General features: G+C 35.8%; 2 protein-coding genes across 3 annotated transcripts in view; both read left to right on the forward strand.

The window, feature by feature from the left end:
* Nucleotides 1-24,092, forward strand: part of IPO11 (importin 11) — a 210,053-nt gene that overhangs the window by 153,498 nt on the left and 32,463 nt on the right. For both annotated transcript variants that reach the window (XM_017548572.2, XM_017548574.2), the window contains exon 28: nt 19,689-19,784. In XM_017548572.2, the coding sequence (XP_017404061.1) occupies nt 19,689-19,784 (96 nt within the window). The remainder of the gene's footprint in view (nt 1-19,688; nt 19,785-24,092) is intronic.
* Nucleotides 5,540-8,432, forward strand: LRRC70 (leucine rich repeat containing 70). Its single transcript, XM_017548577.2, has 2 exons — nt 5,540-5,935; nt 6,390-8,432. The coding sequence occupies exon 2, from the start codon at nt 6,428-6,430 to the stop codon at nt 8,294-8,296; it is 1,869 nt and encodes a 622-aa protein (XP_017404066.1). The 5' UTR covers nt 5,540-5,935; nt 6,390-6,427; the 3' UTR covers nt 8,297-8,432.

A 24,092-nucleotide genomic window follows, 5' to 3' on the forward strand; every position in this document is an offset into this window, starting at 1 on the left:
GCCAGAGTTGACTGTAAAAGGAACAGTCTTCATTGGGTATGTTGAATGGTGTCTAATTTCCTTTCTTGCATTTTTATGTGAGGACAATAGAGACATGAATAAGATTACTTTGAAGTTTCAGGACCTCGGATGCTGAAATTCTGCTCCCTATAACCACTCTTTGAATATATGGTTTACAAAGGGGCTATATATCCTTAGAAGTTCAAAAGAATAATCTTTACATTATACATGTTTTCCTTTTTGTGTATAATCTAATGTAATTTGTAGTAATTATTGGTTCTGATTATTTCAGTTCTACTGGGACAAAAAACTCTTTCATGCAGCTTTTAATGTTTTTGTTTTTGGTATAAGCTATGCATATGTATCTTTGGCTTTTGTGAGCTTGGGGACTGGTTTTCCAGCATAATTTGAGTGAGGTATCTATTTTTGAATTGGCTAATAATTATAAGCTGAATTTTATTAGCTTTAATCCAGCAGAAGCTGGAGGGTGTAGACAAGTGTTAGAAAGAACAGTTGATGTTACAAGTGGATGCTCACTCCTTTCATCTGTATACAAAGCAGTTTCATTGAGAAAGAAGGTAAATGATTAATTCCTTGGCTTGCCGACTTTTAATTGAAAGGTTATAATCATTTATAAAACTTTTTTTAAGCTTCTGAAAGTTCTTTGAAAACCAGATATTCCCCTCCACACACTTCCTCCTCCCCCAAAGTGCCACACTTTTTGAAGTATTTCTATCTTCCTACATTAGGATTTGAATGGGAATAGTCTATTTTGGTTTTCGTTTTTAATACAAATTTACTCTTGAAACATACATTAGAATTAAAATACTCACTTCTTCTTCTGATATCAACTTTAGGACACTAACTAATACAACAGCAATGTTTTAAAGATGCTGTTATGTGCTAGGTCACCATGCTGTGTACTGAGGACACATTGTATTTCACCTTTAGGATAGATTATTATTTATTATACTCTGGCATCTTAGAACAACAATTTGTGTCTTCTGTCTCCTGTCCTGACTTCTTAGGAGAGTTTCTGAATGCTTGTGAATTTGGGACTACGTTCTCAATGCTTTCCTCATATCTAGGAATGATGCCCTGTCTGCAAATTAGATAAAGGCTTCTGGCAAACTGTTTTCATATGTAGCAGTCATATTATAGACACTGGGTGCCCTTAATTAATCACTGACCATTGTATGAGAAGCTTCTTTCAAACATATCACCAGAGAAAACTACACTATGATCAAATGAGATTATTTTGATGTTTCAGGACCTCAAACTGCTTTATAATGAGAATAAGAGATGTTAATCAGTGAGAATGCTGTATTGGGTTCAGATCCTCAAAGTAGTTGAAATGATACAGAAAAGTAATTGTACACAGAGTAGCTAGCTCCAACAAGGATGACAACAGAAAAAGTACTCAGGAGGAAAATGATGAGAGTCTCCTGAGCTTTCTAGTTTTTCCCCATGTAGATGATGCATGTGTTTGTCGCAAGTGATTCCTTCATAGCCTGAGGAATATCTTTTTTGTTTGTTTATTTATTTATTTTGGAGATTCTTTTCCTTGAGTTTCTGCTTTCATTCTCTCCAGAGTCCCAGAGAGAAAAAAACGCATTATGATGGAGAGATAAGCTAGATTTAGCTTCAGATGCATGTTCTGCGTAGAGTTCATGTGACATTGGACCAGTTTTCTCTCATTCTGTTTTCTCATGTTTCAAATGAAAGCAGTGTTAACAGCTAGCACCTAGGGCTTATTATGATGAATTGGAGAATGTATATATAATAATGCCTTCTAAAATGCTTAATGAACATGACCTCTCGGTAAATAATTGTTTCTACTATTAATCATTTTGACTAACTGTGTGATGGTACCAGTTATTTAGTAGGTAGAAAGCTTTCTTTGGAAGCTTTCCCACATTCATCTAGTTTATGTGTGAAGAAGGTGATAAGAAGAAGTAAATAATAACTAATAGAACACATAATTTGTGATAGCCTTTATACAATATGTTTTTCATACACATTTCAGTGGATTCTTCCAACAGCCCTAGGGAGATGGACATTATTAACCTTTTTTTTTTTTTTTTTTTTGTTTGAGCATCTCTACCCTTTTTTTTTTTTTTTTTTTTTTTTTTTTTTTTTTTTTTTGAGACAGTCTCGCTCTGTCGTCCAGGCTGGAGTACAGTGACACAATCTCGCCTCACTACAATCTCCACCTCCCGGGTTCAAGTTATTCTCCTGCCTCAGCATCCCCAGTAGCTGGGATCACAGGCGCACACTACCACGCCCGGCTAATTTTTGTTTTTTTAGTAGAGAGAAGGTTTCACCGTGTTGGCCAGGTTGGTCTTGAAATCCTGACCTCGGGTGATCCACCCACCTCAGCCTCCCAAAATGCAGGGATTACAGGCGTGAGCCATTGTGTCTGGCCTTATTAAACCTTTAAATGTATAATCAAGACTAGTAAAGCCTAATTACCCACGCAAAGTCAACTACCAAACTGAAATTCAAATCCAGTCCATCTTACTCTTAATGTCTATTCTGCCAGGTTATTGAGTACCTCAAGTAATGCTATTTTGTCTATTGTTTTACTATTTCTGAGTCATTTTTATTAGTCTTATCAAAAAATGAGATCATAATCCTAGATAATTTCATTATTAAAGTAAGGTACTTCTTCCAGCCACTTAAAATTACATCTCTCGTTTTATTTAAGTTGTTCATAAAAGGGACAACAAATCATTCTTTCTGTCTTCTCTCTAGAAATCAAGTGCATTCATTAAGAAAGTATTTATTGAGGTTCTCCAGTACATTATAGATACTTATCTGGAAGAGATGACATAGAAAATACATTGGAAGTATTATTTGGTGTTTACAGCTCTAAAATTCCAGTGGTACCTTAGTCACAGTGCACAGTACCTTTAAACTATATAATCTTGATTTTATAGTACACAATAATTGTGTATTTTTTTTTTTTGATTATTTGTTAATTTTTTGAGACAGGTTCTCACTCTATTATTCAGGATGGAGTATGGTGGCCCAGTCATGGCTCACTGCAGCCTCGACATCCCAGCTTCAGGTGATTCCTTCACCTCAGCTTCCCCAGCAGCTGGGACTACAAGCACGCACCACCATACCCAACTAATTGTTTATGTTTTTTGTAAAGATGGGGTTTCACCATGTTGCCCAGGTTCAGCTTGAGCTCCTAGGCTCAAGTTATCCTCCTGCCTCAATCTTGCAAAGTGCTGATATCACAGGTGTATGCCACCGTGCCAGGGTTTTCACATTCTTCCATAGTTTGTTATGAAGTTTGGTCACTGTATATAGTTAATTTTTTAAGTTCCATTTTCTCAAGCTCCATTTGTTAAGAAAAACCTCCTAATGCAAATTATATAAGAACGTCTCAGCCCACAATCTTTTTAAGCTGATAAGTAACTTCAGCAAAGTCTCAGGAATCAAAATCATTGTGCAGAAATCACAAGCATTCCTAGACACCAATAACAGACCAACAGAGAGCCATATCATGAGTAAACTCCCATTCACAATTGCTACAAAGAGAATTAAATACCTAGGAATACAACTTACAAGGGATGTGAAGAACCTCTTCAAGGAGAACTACAAACTACTGCTCAAGGAAGTAAGAGTGGTCACAAACAAATGGAAAAACATTCCATGCTCATAGTTAAGAAGAATCAATATCGTGAAAATGGCCATGCTGCCCAAAGTAATTTATAGATTCACTGCTATCCATTGACTTTCTTGACAGACTTAGATAAAAACTACTTTCAATTTCATATGGAACCAAAAAAGAGCCCACGTAGCCAAGACAATCCTAAGCAAAAAGAACAGAGCTGGAGGCATCATGCTACCTGACTCCAAACTATACTACAAGGCTACAGTAACAAAAACATTGTGGTACTGGTACCAAAACTGATATAGAGGTCAATGGAAGAGAACAGAGGCCTCAGAAATAACACCACACATCTACAACCATCTGATCTTCGACAAACCTGACAAAAACAATGGGGAAAGGATTCCCTACTTAATAAATGGTGTTGGGAAAACTGACTAGCTGTATGCAGAAAACTGAAACTGGACCCCTTCCTTACACCTTATACAAAAATAAACTCAAGATGGATCAAAGAGTTAAAAGTAAGACCTAAAACCATAAAAACCCTAGAAGAAAACCTAGGCAATACCATTCAGGACATAGATATAGGCAAAGACTTCACGACTAAAACACCAAAAGCAATGGCAAAAAAGCCAAAATTGACAAGTGGGATCTAATTAAACTAAAGAGCTTCTGCACAGCAAAAGAAACTATCAACAGAGTGAACAGGCAGCCTACAGAATGGGAGAACTAACAAGTATTCTTTGACTGTGTTGGCTATTTTTGCCATAGAGAACAAAATTAATACTCTGGTTATATTACTGTGTGGGTTTTTTCCCTTTAAATTAATTTTTATTTCAAAAGACCCTTTCTCTGACTTTTTCCTAACTCTTTAAGTTATATTATGCAATTGAAAAATCCGTGGGACAAGCCTCATATCACTTTGTATGTTATTGGAAGTACTAAACCAAGTGGACCTGAGAAACCTAGCCCTACCTCAAGTTCATGTCATTTTTGTCATTTGTTTTGTTTTCTAGTTTTTAATGCATAAAATAGCAGTAACAATAGCCAACCATAAAGGATAGTTATAAGAATCATAAATCATTTTGATAAAGATCTGCTATTCAGTATGCATTTCTGAATTTTTAGTCATAGAAAGATAGTGCTAGATATTATTTCAGGTATCTAGTGTAGACATAATTATTATCTAAAGTAATTGTTGTCTTGATGTGAAATAAAACTGCTTTAACATCAAAGAAAAGTTCTATACAATTATATAACTATTGATATTTTAGGAATATTATCAGGGTATTAGTAATATTAATGAACGAATTAGAAAGCTTAAGCAACTAGCCTTTTGGAAAGTTAATGACTGAACAATATATAATATAAATAATTTATATTCAATTCTTTAAATTCTTAAATTACATTAAAATTCCCCATTTTTGTTCTAAAAGATTCAAACTAATTCAGATATATATAGGGCAAAACATCGCCTCTTTCATTCTCCCCAACTTTTCTTGCAAAGATAACCTATGTCAGTAATTTGGTATGCAGCTTATTACCGTCTTATAACCCATGGCAACCAATTAGTACCTTAATACTAATTAATACCTTACTACTAGTTAGTACCTTAACATGTTAAGTAGTACCCAGTAGTTTTTGCCACCAAAAATATTTTGAAACTTTTAAAAAGAGCACTAGAGGATAATATAACAACATTTGTGTTCACCATTCTAAATTGTTTTTTCCTATTTTTATTAAAGGAATAAAGCATAAAGTTGAAGTCTTCAATATGTATTTAAAACAATGTAAATATTTTATTCGTTATAAAGCCTACAAAAATTATCTTACTCTCTATGCATCTTATTTCAACTAGTCTTTTCCATTTAATAGCTATGTTGTTGATAGCTAGAGTCTGTTGTTTATGTTTAGGTTCTGAATAACTAAGGGTTTCAGGTATTTTGTAAAAACTATGATTTTTAAATTATAGGAGATGTTTCGATGTGTATGTTAGGAAAACTCTAACTGCATTCAGAAAAAATAAGTTCCCGAGATTTCCGTTCAGTAATACTTTTGAAACACAGATAAAATTACTTCCTGTCGCTCAGCTTCCTGTATCCATGGCAACCTCTGTTTTACACATTGACTCTAAAGGAACCAATGTGAAGAGTGGTGTTTCCTGAGCAAACTGTGACTTTAAAAAAAGGTGGTGGGGTGGAGGTCAGCAGTGCCACAGAACAAAATGGAGTGTGGAAATGTCGTTCTTCAGATTTAGAAAGAAAACCTTTACTGAATCAGCTGAGCGTTAATAATATGAATTTCCTGTTTCTGGTAAGATTATTTACTTAAGTATGGACTTATAGCTGACATGAAAAATAGTTTTGTGAAAAACTGTAATTTAGAGTTTAATTGTTCTGTAGTGAATTTGTATTTTTATAAATTATAATGTTTGATATTAGGCTGTGTTGTTAAAGGGACATATTAAATTCATAGATTCTCATTCTTGTATCATTTGTCACCTATGTTGTAATCAATTGTAATTTTTAAGTTAACTTAGCAAATGTTTCATTAATCTGAACTATTTTGTCAAATAATGGGTTAATGGCCTGATCATGTTAATAATTCTAGAATGTATTCCATACTCATTTAATGCTATTACCATAGTATGATTTATGATAGTATTATTGGCTGATCCTAATTAAAACAATACAGAAGTTATAGTATTAAAAAAAGTATTCATTTGATGAAGTTTTGATGATTTAAGCTTTACCTTCTCTTTTTATAGCCAATTCTGATCTGAACAGAAAAACCAAGAACAGGGATATGTATGGATTACAGTTTTCTCTGCTTTGCCTACGACTGTTTCTGCTTGTTACCTGTTATATTTTATTATTACTTCACAAAGAAATACTTGGATGTTCGTCTGTTTGTCAGCTCTGCACTGGGAGACAAATTAACTGCCGTAACCTAGGCCTTTCGAGTATTCCTCAGAATTTTCCTGAAAGTACAGTTTTTCTGTATCTGACTGGAAATAATATATCTTATATAAATGAAAGTGAACTAACAGGACTTCATTCTCTTGTAGCACTGTATTTAGATAATTCTAACATTCTGTATGTATATCCAAAAGCCTTTGTTCAATTGAGGCGTCTATATTTTCTATTTCTAAATAATAATTTTATCAAACGCTTAGATCCTGGAATATTTAAGGGACTGGTAAATCTTCGTAATTTATATTTACAGTCTAATCAGGTATCTTTTGTTCCAAGAGGAGTATTTAATGATCTAGTTTCAGTTCAGTACTTAAATCTACAAAGGAATCGCCTCACTGTTCTTGGAAGTGGTACCTTTGTTGGTATGGTTGCTCTTCGGATACTTGACTTATCAAACAATAACATTTTGAGGATATCAGACTCAGGCTTTCAGCATCTTGGAAACCTTGCTTGTTTGTATCTAGAAAGTAATACTTTAACAAAAGTACCATCAAATGCCTTTGAAGTACTTAAAAGTCTTAGAAGACTTTCTTTGTCTCATAATCCCATTGAAGTAATACAGCCCTTTGCATTTAAAGGACTTGTCAACTTGGAATATCTCCTTCTGAAAAATTCAAGAATTAGAAATATTACTAGGGATGGATTTAGTGGAATTAATAATCTTAAACATTTGATCTTAAGTCATAATGATTTAGAGAATTTAAATTCTGACACATTTAGTTTGTTAAAGAATTTAATTTACCTTAAGTTAGATAGAAACAGAATAGTTAGCATTGATAATGATACATTTGAAAACATGGGAACATCTTTGAAGATCCTTAATCTGTCATTTAATAATCTTACAGACTTGCATCCAAGGGTCCTTAAGCCATTGTCTTCATTGATTCATCTTCAGGCAAATTCTAATCCTTGGGAATGTAACTGCAAACTTGCGGGCCTTCGAGACTGGCTAACATCTTCAGCCATTACCCTAAACGTCTATTGTCAGAATCCCCCATCCATGCGTGGCAGAGCATTACGTTATATTAACATTACAAATTGTGTTACGTCTTCAACAAATGTATCCAGAGCTTGGGTTGTTGTAAAATCTCCTCACATTCATCACAAGACTACTGCACTAATGATGGCCTGGCCTAAAGTAACCACCAGTGGCAATCCTCTGGAAAATACTGAGACTGAGAGCATTACTTTCTGGGAACGAAAATCTACTTCACCTGCCGGTAGATTTTTTCAAGAGAATGCCTTTGGTAATCCATTAGAGACTACAGCAGTGTTACCTGTGCAGATACAGCTTACTACTTCTGTTACCTTGAACTTGGAAAAAAACAGTGCTCTACCGATTGATGCTGCTTCAATGTCAGGGAAAACATCTCTGATTTGTACACAAGAAGTTGAGAAGTTGAATGAGGCTTTTGACATTTTGCTGGCTTTTTTCATCTTAGCTTGTGTTTTAATCATTTTTTTGATCTACAAAGTTGTTCAATTTAAACAAAAACTAAAGGCACTAGAAAACTCAAGGGAAAATAGACTTGAATACTACAGCTTTTATCAGTCAGCAAGGTATAATGTAACTGCCTCAATTTGTAACAGTAATCCAAATTTTCTAGAAAGTCCTGGCTTGGAGCAGATTCGACTTCATAAACAGATTGTTCCTGAAAATGAGGCACAGGTCATTCTTTTTGAACATTCTGCTTTATAACTCAAGTAAATATTGTCTATAAGAAACTTTGGTGCCATGGACATGATTAAAACTGAAACCTCCTTATAGAAGTATATACTTGGAAATACAATGAATTATATGAGGTTAGCATTATTAAAATATGTTTTTAATAATTTGTGAATAGTGTATTCATTTAGCAGATATTTTCTTTGATGCGTACTAAGTAATAATAGCTAACATTTCTGTGTATCAAGCATTGTGCCAAATGTTTCACATATTATATATATTTAATCCATGAATAGCCTTGAAAGGTGGTATTAGCTATACTTTACAGGTAAGGAATCTTAGAGTTTAAGTAACTGTCCCAAATTTTGACAGCTTGTAACAATTTTTGAGTCTCTGTGACTAGAAGTCATGCTTTCAGTTTCATGGTGTATTGCTGTTTGGTGCTAGGATTGTAATATGAAAAAATAGACATAGTTCTTATTCTACGTAGAGCTTGAAATTTAGAGGAGGAGATACATGATTACTGCACAGTATGATGATAAGTACTGTACTTAGAGATGCTACTGAGTATAACATGTGGAGGTGAGAGATGGTTTTATGAAAAAAAGTGACGTCAAAACTGGATCATGAAGAATAAATAGAAATTAGCCCAGTGAAAAGAGCTAACACCGTGTCAGAGGGTTTAACAGAAGAGAAGATACTGCTTTTCAGGAGCTACAATTCAGTACGGCTGGAGTCATGAATAATGGTATGCGATTTAAAGCCTGAAACAGAGATCAGGTGATGAAAGCTTTGTAGTTACATGCTTTATCTTGATTGAAGGATTTTAAGCAGTAGAGTGAAATGATTAGATTTACCCTTTAGAAAGTTCCCTTTCTCTGGAAGGAACAATAAAACTGGAGCCAGAATTAGTTGAGTATGAATCTGAATTACTAATCCAGGGAAGAGATTCTGGAGGCCTGGGCCAGAATACTGGCAAAAAGGATAGATGGATCAAGAGGTACTTTGAAAGTAAAATGAACTGCCTTAGTGATTGGTTGAGGGGTAGCAGGGGAGGGAGAAGTGAAACATGTTAGGTTTTTGGCTTAGGCAGTTTTGTGCTGTATTCACTAAGCTCAGGAAAGAAAAGGAGTGAGGTAAAATGATGAGTTGAGTTTTAGACAGATTGAATCTTAGGTTCTTATTAGATCTCCAATTGGAAATATATAGCATGCAGAAATTCAGGAGAGAGGTCTTACGGTAAAGACCAATAATTCTTAAACTTTCATTTATCCAGTACACTGGAAGTGTATGATACACCCTTTACAGTAACAATAACCAGTTGGGCCATGATTTTGGGAGATAGGTGGGTGGGGAAGAATAAGACCTTGTGGAAGTTGAGAGAATCCCTAGGAGATGTTAGTACCCTCGATTGAGAATCTTTAATGTAGATAGTAATTGAAGTCATGGAAGTAATGTAATGTTTTCTCTTCATTAGCATGAATTTGTACTTGTGTAGACCTCTGCAGAATGTTAGGCATTATAGTAAGTGACCATGCTCGTTGGTTTGTTACTAGTTACCTGAACCACAAATATGTATTTAAAATTTTTTCTTAAGCATTATATCTTTCATGTTCATGTCCTTCCTTTTCCCCCAAATTTGTGTTTTTTAATTATTAAAAAATGCAATCCATATGAAATTAGCCTGGAACATGTTATCTGGGAGTATTTAAACCAAATGATAATTATCAGGTTTATATTGTGAAATGAAAATAATTATAATAAAATGCAATACTGTTTATTATACCATAATACAGTGGTTCTCAAACTCAGAATCACCTGGTAGCCTTATAAAAACACAGTTTGCTGCCTCTGACTCCTTCTACCCCTCCCAGAGTTTTTTTCTTTTTTAAAAAAGTATTATTGATAATATTTGTACATATTTATGTGATACGTGTGATGTTGTTACATGCATAGAGTATGTAATGATCAGGTCTCAGGGTATTGGGGTATCACCTCAATTGTTTATCATTTCTATGTGTTGGGAACCTTTCAAGGCCTCTCTTCTAGCTTTTTTGAAATATACAATATATTATTGTTAACTATAGCTATTCTACTTTGCTATTGAACATTAAAACTTATTCCTTTTATCTAACAAGATTTTTGTACCCATTAGCCAGCCTCTTTTCATCTTCTTCTCTGCATACACAAACAACCTTCCTGGCCTCTAGTATCTATCATTCTGTTCTCTACCTTCATGAGATCAACTTTTTGTTAGCTCCGAAATATGAGTAAGAACATATCATAGTCGCCTTTTTGTGCCTGGCTTATTTCACTTAACATAATGATCTCTAGTTCCATCTTTGTTGCTGCAAATGACAATACTTCATTCTTTTTTATGGCCCAGTAATAGTCCACTGTGTACGTATACCACAGTTTTGTTTATCTATTTGTCAGTTGATGAACACTTAGGTTGATTCCTGATCTTTGCTATTGTGAATAGTGCTGTAGTAAACATGGGAGTGCAGGTATCCATACTGGTTTATTTTCCTTTGAATAAATGCCCAGTAGTGGGATTGCTGGGTCAGATGATAGTTCTAATTTTAGTTTTTTGAGAAATCCCTGTACTAACTTATATTCCCACCAACAGTATATGAGTTTCCCTTTCTCTGCATCTTCACCATCATCTGTCATTTTTTGTCTTTTTAATAATAGCCATTCCAACTGTGCTAAGATGGTATCTCATTGTGGTTTTCATTTTCATTTCAAATGCAATTAGTGATTAGTGATGTTGAATGTTTTTCGTATACCTCTGGGCCATTTGTATGTCTTCCTTTGAGATATGTCTATTCATGTCTTTTGCCTACTTTTTAATGGGATTATTTTGTGGCTTTTTTGTTTACTTGTTTGTAGTTGAGTTGTTTGAGCTTCTTGTATATTCTGGATAGTAGCCCCTTGTTAGATGAATAGTTTGCAGATGTTTTCTCCCCTTCAGTGTGTTTTCTGTTCACTCTTGTTTCCTTTGTCACGCAGAAGCATATTCATTTAAAATAGTCCTTCTGAAGTCTTTTTTGTTTTTATTGCCTGCGCTTTTAAGGTTTTAGCTATAAAATCTTTGCCTAGACCAGTGTCTGAAAGTGTTTTCCTTGTGTTTTCTTCCAGTAGCTTTGTAGTTTCAGATCTTATGTTTAAGTCTTTAATCCATCTTGACTTGATTTTTGTATACAATGATAAATAGTCCCGTTTCATTCTTCTGCAAATGAATATCCAAGCCAGAGTTCTTGATTCAGTAGATGTGGAATAGAGCCTGTGAGTTTTCAATTTCACAAGTGTGCTGATGCTGTTGGTCTGGGACCGCACACTGAGAACCACTATGTTAATGTATTTGAGAGAAAACCAGAAAGGAGCTGAAGAGTAGTTTTAAGATATATTAGAAATTGCATAAATAAAGTAAAGCCCCACCAACTCCAAAGAGTTTTCAAATGATGGTTGGCTTTTCCCTGCTTAGCTTAATACTTTTTCTGGGATTATAATTTCAGCAGAAAATGTGAATATATTTTAAGTGAATATTACTTTTCCTGAGTAATTTGTTTTGTTATGGAGGATTGATCTTGTTGTTCACCTTGAGAGACATTTTTAATAATGTATTCTTTTTTTTGTTATATCCTCCCAACTCCTACAACTCTAATTATGTTTTTTTCTTTAATTACTAAAAGTACATGTTCATTGGGAAAAAATTTAAACAGTGCAGAAATACGTAAGGTAAGCTGAAAACTTCACCATGCCCCACTTCTTATCACCTAAATCATATCCTCTTAAAGATGTTCACAAGCAACACAGCTGCCTATGTGAAGTTCAGAAAAATTTATGTAACAAAGTATTTTTATCCAAAAACAAAATTCCTAAATTCAAGGAAGGCAGTTCAGAAAATCTATCAAAATTTTTGCTTTTTGAAAATATAACTTCTAATTGATTTAGACTCAACTAGAAAACCAGGGTCGCTCTGTTGATCTACTCTGCCTCATGGCCTTCTGGGTCTTTTGAGTAACCATTGGACAGATTTTTGCTGTCTTTTCTATTGCTTTATGTACTTTGTAGTAGAGTTTATCCAGCTCTCACCTGCATCAGTGTTAATGCATAACGAATATTTTCCCTATAAACATTTTTAAAACTGTTATTGATAAATACATCACATACAGAAGTAGACACACAATTACCCCTGAGGTCAAGAAATAGAACATTCAGATGTAATACATATGTGGACACTTCTTGAGCCTCTAGGCATTATATAAACATTTAAGTTTTAAGTTTTGAGGTGAAGGAGGACCAACAAGTAATTAGGACATTTTTGCTGAATTAACTTAGCTGTACAGCAACAAAAAAACAGTAAAATCTCCTGTATTTATTCTTACACAGTGTTAAAAAAAAAAAAAAAAATGTCGAAGAAAGCCCAGGGAATCTTTCAAGCTTCCAACAAACAGCTTTAATGCCAGGCCTTCCTACCAAGTTGATCTCAAATGAACCTTTTCTGTTGAGACCTGGGTTTTTTTGTTTGTTTGTTTGTTTTTTAATACAGCTCCAACTCCTTTACTGGTCCTCTGTTACTAATCTCCAAACTAGAAAAATGTATATTTGAACTTAAAGTACGATGTGCTCCATTAAGAGGAAGGAATGTGGATTATGTGAAGCGAAACAGGCTGTTCTGTTTACTATCAGACTTTATTTAGACCTTCTTATTTCTTATTAAAATTTATGTTTGACTTTCCTCGTACTGGACTTACCTGTATGAACCCTTTTAAGTGCCCTCTACCACTGGTCATCCCTTTGCTGAAGCTAGTAAGCTTGTATGGCTGCACTCTTTTAATGTCGGAAGCCTGGTGGATTAAAAGAGAAATGTTGGAGAAAGCAGTATGAGAGAGAAGAATGTATAGTATACCTCCTGCTGGCCTAGATGTGCCTTGTTTCATTGCTTGACTCAATTCCGAGACATCGTGTGATAGAGGACATTATAATTTAGTAGAAAGTAGTTTTCTTATCCTGAATAATGTGGAGACCTTACATTTATACATTGTCTTCTGGTTTTCTTTTGTCTCCATTTCTTCCCATGTCCGTGGAATTTTCAGTACATGCACATAAACCCTAGCCTGTTGTTAGTTTGGATCTTTGGCTTTTGGCAACCTTATTGTTTTTTGTCATATATTTTTTATGATACACGAGTTAATACGTAAGTTTGTATTTTTGTCTGAGGCTCTGAGGAGCAAAAGTTTTTATGTTGTAGTGCAGTTTCTCAAGCCTTGGCTTTTGAAGCTCCCTTATTCTTTTACCTGCTTCTCATCTATGAAGCATCCTTAAATACCATCTTCTAGAATCACGACCATACCTTCAGTGTTGTTATATAGTAGTTGTAGTCTTAGTATAAACACTACTGACTAGGTAAATCCAGATTATACAGTTCTTAGCAGATGGAAAGGCCCTGTGAAAGCCCAGAAACTAGAAAGTGTTAAAGAGAGCTTATGAAGCTGGAGAACAGTGTGAGGCTAGATAAGGTCAGAGCACTGGGCAGGAGCTGGGTCATATAGGGCTGAGTAAACTAGGATTAAGGGCTTGGATTTCTAAATGTAATGGAAAGTTATTGAAAGGTATAAACTTTCGCTTTAAAGCAAGGAAAAGATACCTGATTTTGTAAAAGCATTCTAGTCTGCTGTATAGAGAATGGATTAGAGGAAGTCAAGAGTAGAAGTTTCCTTGTTTGGGAAAGTAGGCAGTAGTTTAAACTCTAAATTCGAGACAGAATTGGCTTGTTGCACAGTGTTAATAGTAGGAATATGGAGGAGGAGAAACAAGAAAAATTTCAGAGATAAATTTGACATAATTGGGTGATGAATTGAGTAAATGAGAACGGTAAATTGGAAGGGTGAATGAGAAGAAAGGTAAACTGAATCCCTGGTTTCTAGCATGAGTCACTGGGTTGATAGAGATGCTTTTTATTCAGTTAAGGAAAACAGGAAGAGAGCCTGTTTTTGATTTTCTTTTTTGTTTTTGGTTTCCTTGTTTTTGTTGGGGAGGCACTTGTAAGTTTGGTGTTGGATCTCAAGTTTGAGATGATTGTGAGAGTGCCAAGAGTGGATGAGAAGGATACTGGTGGACTTCGGGTTCTGGAGCTCAGAGAAAGGTCATTGAGTATAAATATTTTTGGGCAACTGGAATACGTTATTATTCTAAAGCTCTAACAAAATAGTCAAATATCTATTTATATCAATTTGTTAGTTTAATTACATGTATGCATATTTAAATGTGAAATTTTGCTTTAGAGATTTTTTTTTTTATTTCACGATACAATTTTATTCAAATGCTTCTTGCAAACTTTGACACTGGTGTCTTCATCATTATCAGTCAAAATCCCCATTTGATCATGTAACACTGTTTTCCAGAGCATTTTGTCTTCATTTTGACCTGAGCTGTGTGGTGTACAAGACTTTTCCAGGAATTTAATCCCACGATACAATTACCTTTTCATATAACTTCAGTAACGTTAACAGAGTTGGCTTTTTGGTTTGTTCTTAAAATATACGTTCATGATTACCTTGTAATTATATATTGTATAGCTTTATTTTCATCATTTGCCAATACCTGTAATGTTGAAGTTGTACCCGTAGCTCCTTAATTACCAATTCTCTGATAAATTCCTTTATATCACTTTTTTAAAAAACCCAATTCTGTCAAGTGACTTTTTAAATAACTATTCAAGCATTTTTGCTTAGCTTAAATTTTTTTTTTTTTTTTCCAAACAGTTCTATAGTAGTCGTTAATCATCTCCTTTTCATGGAACCTTAGCATGCCTTCACTGGGCATTGTTTCTTACAGCAAAATCACATAGGATGGTAATTTCTTCTTATCCCATTACATACAGATCATTTTAGTTATTTCTTATGGTCTTGAAGAATGGTTTTGTTGGGGGAGGGCAGTGCTGCTGTCTGTGTGTGTGTGTGTGTGTGTGTGTGTGTGTGTGTGTGTACTCAAAAAATAAAACATAATCAGAGGAATAATTTAGTATATAAAAGTCTTTATAAGGATCATTTTTGAATGCAAAAAAATTCAACTTTTAGATAGTCAATTTCCACTATGATTTTTTAGCTTATTTTCTTGCTAGTATTTTTCAGAGGAGCTAGATTTATTAATATAGTTTTCCATGACCATGCAGAGAATTACTGAGTAGAAAAGTTGTATGTTTCCATTCGAATGACGAAAGTATTTGCAAGGCTGTGTCCTGGAAAATATGTGTGGGGAAAAATTTTTGTTTTATTTTTTTCCCTTTTAACCCCATTCTCTACCTGACCCAACTGGTGCCCTGTGGTAATGAGTTTATTACATTTTTAAGTGCGTAAATATTTTTAAAGTATTTTCTCAGGTTTCTTTTCTGAAAAATATTGACAGATATAATACATTTTTTAAAAAGTTCTTTGGCATCTTCAGCAGTTTTTAATAGTGTAAAAGGATACCAAGACCAAAAAGTTTAAGAGACTTAGAGAATGACTGTTAACCCCTCATTGTTCAAATGAGAAATTGTGATGATGCTGACATTTAAGCAGTGCTCTAGTATGTGTGGCAGGCCTTGTTATAAGCACTTTGCTTGTGCGTATTATTATGTCCTCATGTTACTGATGAGGCAAGTGGGGCATAGAGAGGTTAAATTGACTTGCCCAAGGCCACGTAGTTAAGTCACTGGTGAAGCCACAATTTGAGGCTCTGATGCTGACCAGTTTTCTGCTACTTCCATAAGGTCTAGAAGGGGTCAGAATGTCCCTGCCATCTGGTTATGTCACCAGCTCTCTAGCAGTCTCACAGTCACTTTGCAGGAGTCACTGAGGCCTCGAATCTGCTTTGCAGTCTTCATCACACATTCTGCCACCCTGAATGGTTTCAAGCATGGCCTTACAATTGGCCCTACAAGACTTGGATTTCTTTTTCAAATCTGTGCACTTCCACTTTATCCATACATTCCATGCTCAAAACGCTAATATCCTGTCTTATTGTAACTTCATATTTTCCAGTTTTCTTACTCTTTACCACTAAACCTTTTTTTTTTTTTTTTTTTTTTTTTAAATGTACAGTGTCTTGCTTTGTCACCCAGGCTGGAGTGCAGTGGTGCGATCATGGTTCACTGCAACCTTGAACTCCTGGGCTCAAGCAATCATCTTCATAGCTGGGACTGAGTAGCTGGGACTACAGGCATGCACCACTGCCCCCAGATAATTTTCTTATTTTTTGTAGAGACAAGGGTCTCATTTTGTTGCCTAGGCTAGTCTTGAACTCCTGGCTTTAAGTAACTATTCCACATTAGCCTCCCAAAGTGGAATTATAGGTGTGAGCCACCATGTTTGGCATAAACCTTGATGCTTGCACTTGGTGTTAGGGTTTTTTCCCCCCCCCCCCCGCAACCCCATTCTCTACCTGACCCAGCTGGTGCCCTGTGGTCAACTCAGCCGTCTGATTCATACCCTCAGCTCTTTAAACCACTCATCCTCAAACATTACCAGCTTTGCAATCTTCCAAACCTGAATTGCCTAACTCAGTTTCTTCCTATGAATATTTGCTTGGGGTGTAAAATATAGCAACTAAAAATTATAGAAGTATACAGATTGGGGCTGTTAAAAATCTAGGGCATTCAATTGCAGTTGGACCTCAGTGCCATTGAGCAATCTTTGTCCTTGGTCAGGACCCTGTACTATAAACATTCACCATTTGGCTCCCAACTACTTAGTCACCCACATGCCTAATACATAACCTCACCTTCTAATTCACAGAGAGAGGAAAGTTCAAAATGCAGGAATTTCTGCCGCCCCCTATCAGCCTCCAAGGGAGTGTATCCATCTGTGTCCTGCTGCCTCATGCAAGGAGATATCCTTTCTGTTCAGCCCTGCCTCTGTTATGATCCCACTTCATCCCATCTCTGGGATCTTGCTCCTTCAGCCACCATCTTGTCACCTGCACTTTTCAGCTGCTCAACCTCTACTGATCCATTTCCCTTAGCCAAAAAAAACACCCCTTCAACCCTGCACTCCCTCTGGTTATTACACTGTTGTTTCCCTCCATGGTGAAGCTTTTTGAAAGAATTGTCAGTCCCCTTCCTCAGCTTAGAACCTGATTTATCTGATTGCTTGACTTTTGGTGTTGATCACTCTCTCATTTTCTAGGATGCCACTTTTATCATCTTCTCTCTTATGTCTTTGCTTTTTTTATACCTCCTATTGTATTGAGTGAAGTCACTAACCTAGCCAAGTCATCCACTCAAGATGAAACCCAGCAGTTGTCCTAGACTCTTTCCTCCCATTTATCTTCCATAGCCAATTAGTTGCCAAATCCTGTGATGTTTACCTATTAAACATCTGTCAAATCTGCCCCTTTCTCTTTATTCCCATGTCCACCAAACCACTTCAGCCTGCTACCATCTCTTTTTGAGATGTGGACTGATATTGGCTTCTTACCAACAATCATACTCCCTTATGTGGTCCTTTGTACTCCCCTGGGCAATAATGATGCCAAAGGACCCCCCAGAGAAGAAGTCTATGCTAGAGAACAAGAGTGACCAGAAGAAGCTATGCTCACAGAAGGCAAAGAAGCAGAGTCTTCAGGAAGGGAGACCAGTGTTATCCACCCAACAGAGCTATCTCATGAGGTAGACTGAAGTGTGGCCTCTAGATTTCAAAAATGGATGTCCTCTGTCTATGGAGTTGTAGGGTCAGAAGCTACATTGCTCTAGGCTGAAGGGAGTCCTGCAAAGCCCAGAAACTGAGAGTAGCTAGAGATGACTTCTTCTAAAAGATGAGCTGTGAGCTCTGTAGAAGCCCTCTGAAAAGCAGTTTCTCAGCATGGTGAGGTCAAGCCTGGAGCACTGCCCTCTGGGTTTGATCAATATAAGGTTCTGGATTTCAGTCTTGGCTCTAGCTGCTGGCAGCTGCGTGGATACTCCACCATCTCAGTTATTATTGCTTGCCAATTGTAGGTGATTTCAGCTAAGTTTGTTCCTTGCTCAGGGGCTCTTCCGATTGTCAGCTCTTCCTCCTCTGGTGGGAAAAGTGGAAAACTATTTTTTTAATGTTACTACTGTTGTAGTCTCTACTGTTGTAGAAATTCTGGAATAAAGCTGATAAATCAGGGCTTGTTTCTTCCTTTGACTATTTCAATAAATTGTCGTTCTTTGCTTAACCCCGTTGAAAGAAATAAGCAGATAAATATAGTTAAGGGAATATTTTATTTGGTTGTGAGTTTTAGTGCCTAAAAACTTGTTTAGTCTCTTAAATTACCCTAACTTGACTTACTTTCTGTTTTTAAAATATAATAATGCAAGAATAACTTTAAATATTAATTAGGTACGATATATAAATAGCATAATTATGGTCTGGTTAGAGCTGAGAAAATTCTAAGGTGATTAAGGTTCTGATTCATTTCTGTCTTGGGATTGCTATTATTAAAAAGTATTGCATCATCAGTTTTAGCTTATATAACTATTTTGAAAAGTTAATTGAAAAACTTGTGTTACTGCCTGTCTGTTTTCCTCCTTAGACTTTATAAAAGTCTGTAAAATCTGCACTTTTACAGATTTACTGCCAAATCTATAAAAAATAAAAAAAACACACACTAAATTAAAAAAAATATTTGTTATTATTTAATTCGAATTTCCCTAATGCCTAATGATGATGAGCACCCTGTTAGGATGCTCACATGTCATCTGTGTATCTTTGGCGAAATGTCTGTCACATTTTTGCCTTTTTTTATAAAAGTGTTTTTGTTTTGTTTCTTTTAAGAGATGGATCTCTCTTTGTTGTCCAGGCTGGAAAGCAGTGGCTGTTCACAAGTGTGATCATAGTGCACTGCAGTCTTGAACTCCTGGCGACAAGAGATCCTCCTGCCTCAGCCTCCTAGGTAGCTAGGACTACAGCAGGCTTGCACCACTGCACCTGATTCCTATTTTAAATTGAAATTATTTGTCATCTTACTGCGTTTTCAGGGTTCTTTTTACATCCTAGATTCAAGTCCATTAACAGATACTTGTTTTACAAATATTTTCTTCCGGAATATGGCATGTCCTTTTTCTTTACAGTGTCATTAGAAGAGCAGGAATTTTTACTTGTCAATACTCTGTATGTTTGTCTTTGTAGTTATAAAAGTAACATAACACTGTTATAATAAATCCAAGAATATTAAAATAGTCCTTTTCTATCTAATCTACCCATCTAGTATTTAAACATACGAATAATCTAGTGAAAAAGAATTTTATACTGTTATAGGCAAAGTTAAAATTTTTGTTTTAAGAAATATATTTTGAAAGTTTCTTTTGTATTTTGGAACTGAAATTTTTCTTCTTGTTCAAGAGGATATTTAGGGGAAAAAAAATTAACCTGTTCTAGTACTCCAGTTAACCTGTTTTGCTTTTCTTTTATTCTAGTGTTATCCAAGATAAATTCTGTGGGATTATAAACATCTCAGTGGAAGGCCTGCACGACGTCATGACGGAAGATCCTGAAACAGGAACTTATAAAGAGTAGGTGCATTATTTAATTAATCACAGTTGGATTTGGGGAATAATTACATGCTGCAAGATTTTTATTTACCATCACTGTGTAAGCACAGTATGGAAGTTTTATAATTTGTCTTTTGTACAGAAAAGTTTTTATTTGTTATTTTGCTTATGATATTTATTGTTTGATCTTGATATCAGCTTTATTATGTTACAGCAACAACCTGAATTGAGTTTCTTTGATTTAATCGTTTGATGATTTTTTACAATTTCAAATATTTTTTAGCATGTAAGTTTTTTTCCTAGTATGTTTTCAGCATGCTCTTTTTTTCAACTTTCTTCTTTATAATGCCATCACTAGCAAATAGAAAAGACTGTTACTTGAATCATATTTTGTTGACAAATATGGTTAGCAGATATATGTTGTTGAATCTTATTAAATATGTTAACAAAATGTGTCTGACATGTCACTTAGCTTTTGAGAACACTGGAGTTCGTATGAAGTAGAATTTTTTCAGACTATAAACCAAAAACAAGAAAGCATTCATGCATGTAGGCAGTTTTTTTTTCTTTTTAAGTTAATGTAAGGGTTTTCGACTGTATTAGTCCATTCTCATGCTGCTATAAAGAACTGCCTAAGACTGGGTAATTGATAAAGGAAAAGGGTTTAATTTAACTCACAGTTCCTCAGGACTGGGGAGGAACTGTGAGTTAAATTAGGAAACCTACAGTCATGGCAGAAGGGGAAGCAAACACATCCTTTTTCACATGGCGACAGGAAGCAGAAGTGCTGAGCAAAGGGGGAAAAGCCTCCTATCAAACCATCTCATCTCGTGAGAGCTCACTCACTAGCACGAGAACAGCATGTGGGTAACTGCTCCCATGATTCAATTACCTCTAACTCAGTCCCTCCCATGACACCTGGGGATTATGGGGGAACTACAATTCAGGATGAGATATGGGTGGGAACACAGCCAAACCATATCAACTGCACATGACAGTAAATTGTATACGTAATATGTGACAAAGTTTACAACTATATGTGAAATATTTAGGATATAATCAGATGTTCCTTGTCCTCTTTGGACTACACAGTTTAGCTGAGGGGAAGACATGGCTGATAGCACAATTAAAACACTAGTAATGAATACAGACAGTTACGTCTGTTTGTGCAGGGCACACCAAACAGTACAGTTCTAAATTTTGCTTTAATAGTAAATCAGGGAAAGAAAAAAGGCACTATGTGTTACAGTCTTCAGGGAAGGATATGGGTTAGGATGTAGGAAGTAGAACAAAATTATAACATATTTTAACTGGAAGAGGTGAGAGCCTGAAAGTTACTAGAAAATTTAGAAATTATCTAGTGCAGTCTCATAGTATTAACAATCAGGATATCATGGCTCTGAAAAGTTAGCTGGGCGCAACTTATTCACGCCTGTAATTCCAACACTTTGGGAGACTGAGGCAGGCGAAATGCTTGAGGTTAGGAGTTTGAGACCAGCCTGGCTAACATGAGTAAACCCCATCTCTACTAAAAAAAAAAAAAAAAAAAAAAAAAAAAAATGTGGAGTGACACTTCAAATTTGTGGAAGAGTCAAGATGAGTCAGGATCTCAATATGCCAAGCTCAGCCTTGAAGAAAAGGGTGTGCTTTGGAAGGGGGAAAATGTTGAAAGTAAGGAAAACCAGTTTTAGTATCCCGGCTACAAAGGCCTAGACTTGGGCATTTTATATTGATTAGTAGCTAGAACATATCTGACCACTGGTTTCTTTTTTACCCAGATTTGTTTGGTGATTTCTTTTTACTCTGGGGTGGTACTTTGCATATGGGAACACAGTTGAGAAACAAATTACCTACCTTTTCTGTGTCTCTGTTTCTAAGAGTGGTTAGACTAGATCTCTATTAAATCTTCCTACTTTGTAATTCTATTAATTACGTAGAGTTCTATAAATTACAGTCCATGAGACTATAAGGGATAAGTAAAGTTAGCTACATAAGTATGTATTTTATGTTTCTCACATAGACTTTTCTGAAAAGTCACTTAAATGAGCTAACTATATAACTTTTCAGAAAAGTCTGCATGAGAAACATAAAATACATACTTACGTAGCTAACCTGGCCTTCAACTTCTCCTTCTTGTTTATTTAAACAGTTTATTCAAAAAAGTTAATCTTTCTGGTTATATTGAATTCTTATTATAGTCTCTTAACTGAGTGAATTGGAAAAAAGGCAGAAAACTCTGTTTCCTTCACCTGCATCAGTAGCGTGTTAGGGTTCTCCAAAGAAACAGAACCAACAGGAGACAAAAAGATATATAAAGAAATTGATTGTGAGGAATTCGCTCACATGATTATGGAGGCTGAGGAGTCCAAAATCGACAGTCTGCAGGCTTGAGACCCAGGAAAGCCCATGGTGTAAGTCAGAAGTCCCTCCAGTGTGGAAATCGCCAGTGAACCTCCATTGAGTATAGAATACAGCCACAATTGTATTTCACAGTTTACTTAGCTAGTTGGCTCTGAAGGTGGAAGAAGTACAGGGTCACAGCTTGAAGCAGTCAGAGGATGAATTCTTCCTCATCTAGTCAGAGTTTTTGTACTATTTGGGTTTTCAATGGGTTGGCTGAGGCCCACCCACACGGGGAAAACAAACTGCTTTACCCAGTTTATATATTAAAATGCTAATCTCATCCAGAAACAGCCTCACTGATATACGCAGAGTAATGTTTAACCAGATTGCTGGGCACCCAGTAGCTCAGTCAAGTTGACACAAAATTAGCCATCACGCTAACAAAGCCTTGTTGACAGATCATCTTTTTATTCACACTGTTTATGGCAGGCACTGTGCAGCGTGAGGAAGCAACTGAGTCTCTGATGTGAAAGAACCCACAGCCTAGAAGGGTAGATAGGGACCAATGGAACAATACCTGGTGCAAGAGAGAAAGGAGTCCAGGGAAACAGAATAATTCCTAAGGGTTTGTAGTGGATTGGAGCCAACTAGTGAAGTAACCTTTGTGAAATACAAAGAATTGTGGTCTGTATTCTGTAGTCAATGGAGGTCTACTGGTGATTTCTACACTGGAGAGACATGATCAGTTTTATACTTAGAAATGTCACTTTGATGCATTGTGGAGGACAACCAAAGGGGTAGTGGTCTCAGACCAGGGGAACAACCTGGAATGCTTGTTAGAAATGCAGATTTTGCTTCCTCAGTGCAGACTCACATCAGAATATTTGAGGGTCACACAGTAGAATCTGCATTGCAAACAGGAAACACGGTGATTCATATACACTGTGAAAATTGAGAACCTACTACTGTGGAGGTGGGAAGACCATATAAAGGTAGCTGTTACAGTAATCTTACCTTGGTGAGCAGTGATAAAATGCATTTGAGATAGATTTTGGAGGAAGGATTAGCAGGAAATGGGGATAGGTAGCCATGGCTAGAGAGGGTTGAAAGGTATTTGTAGTTTGGGTGACATGTGACACACACATGCATATATAGTTTTTTTAACATAGTCATGCTTATACCTAGTAGCCTGTGATTTTTATACCTTGATTTGTCCTCATAACATATTGAAACAGGCATTTTTAAATTTAAACAACGTTTTGTGTGAGAAAATGGAAATGGGTTTTTATTTTCCCTTCTAATGATCCTTCTTTTTTAAACTTAGAAACATTTATCTTCCAAGATAAATAGATAGTCAACAGTTGCCTGTTACTAATCTTGATGCTAATATTTCTTCAAGGTTGTACAGAAATGAATTCTTTTAGATGAAAGAAGAATTCCATTTTGAGAGTTTATGAATCTGTTTATTTGTTGGGGTTTTGTTGTTGGGTTTGTGGTTTGGTTGATTGTTTTCTTTTTATTTTTTTAACTAGAGTTTTTATTAAGCCAGGAAAATATATTCCTGAGGCTAGAGATTTGCCTTCTTTGATTGCTGCTTGTCTGGTTAGAGTGTTTCTCTTTTACTATAAAAAAATAATAATATTTTTGTTGAAAGGAATATTGGGAAATGAAATTGACAATTCCTTGCCAAGTTTTGGGAAGTAAAAAGGAAGAAAGAATTTAGCTGCCAGGCACAGTGGCTCACGCCTGTAATCCCAGCACTTTAGGGGGCCAAGATAGTAGGATCTCTTGAGCCCAGGAGTGAGACCAATCTCTAAAAAAAAAGATTTTAAAAATTAGCCAGGCACATGCCTTTAGTCCCAGCTGCTTCAGAGACTGAGGTGGAAAGATTGCTTGAGTCCGAGAGGTCAAGGCTGCGGTGAGCTGTGGTTGATTGCACCACTTCACTCCCGCTTGGGTGACAGAGCAAAGACCCTGTCTTAAAAA

This window comes from Cebus imitator, unplaced genomic scaffold, assembly GCF_001604975.1.
Source record: "Cebus imitator isolate Cc_AM_T3 unplaced genomic scaffold, Cebus_imitator-1.0 Scaffold211, whole genome shotgun sequence".
NCBI lineage: Eukaryota > Metazoa > Chordata > Mammalia > Primates > Cebidae > Cebus > Cebus imitator.

Bases quoted from the DNA above. Each gene is read 5' to 3' on its own strand.
- LRRC70 (XM_017548577.2), top strand. From the start codon at position 6,428: ATGTATGGATTACAGTTTTCTCTGCTTTGCCTACGACTGTTTCTGCTT.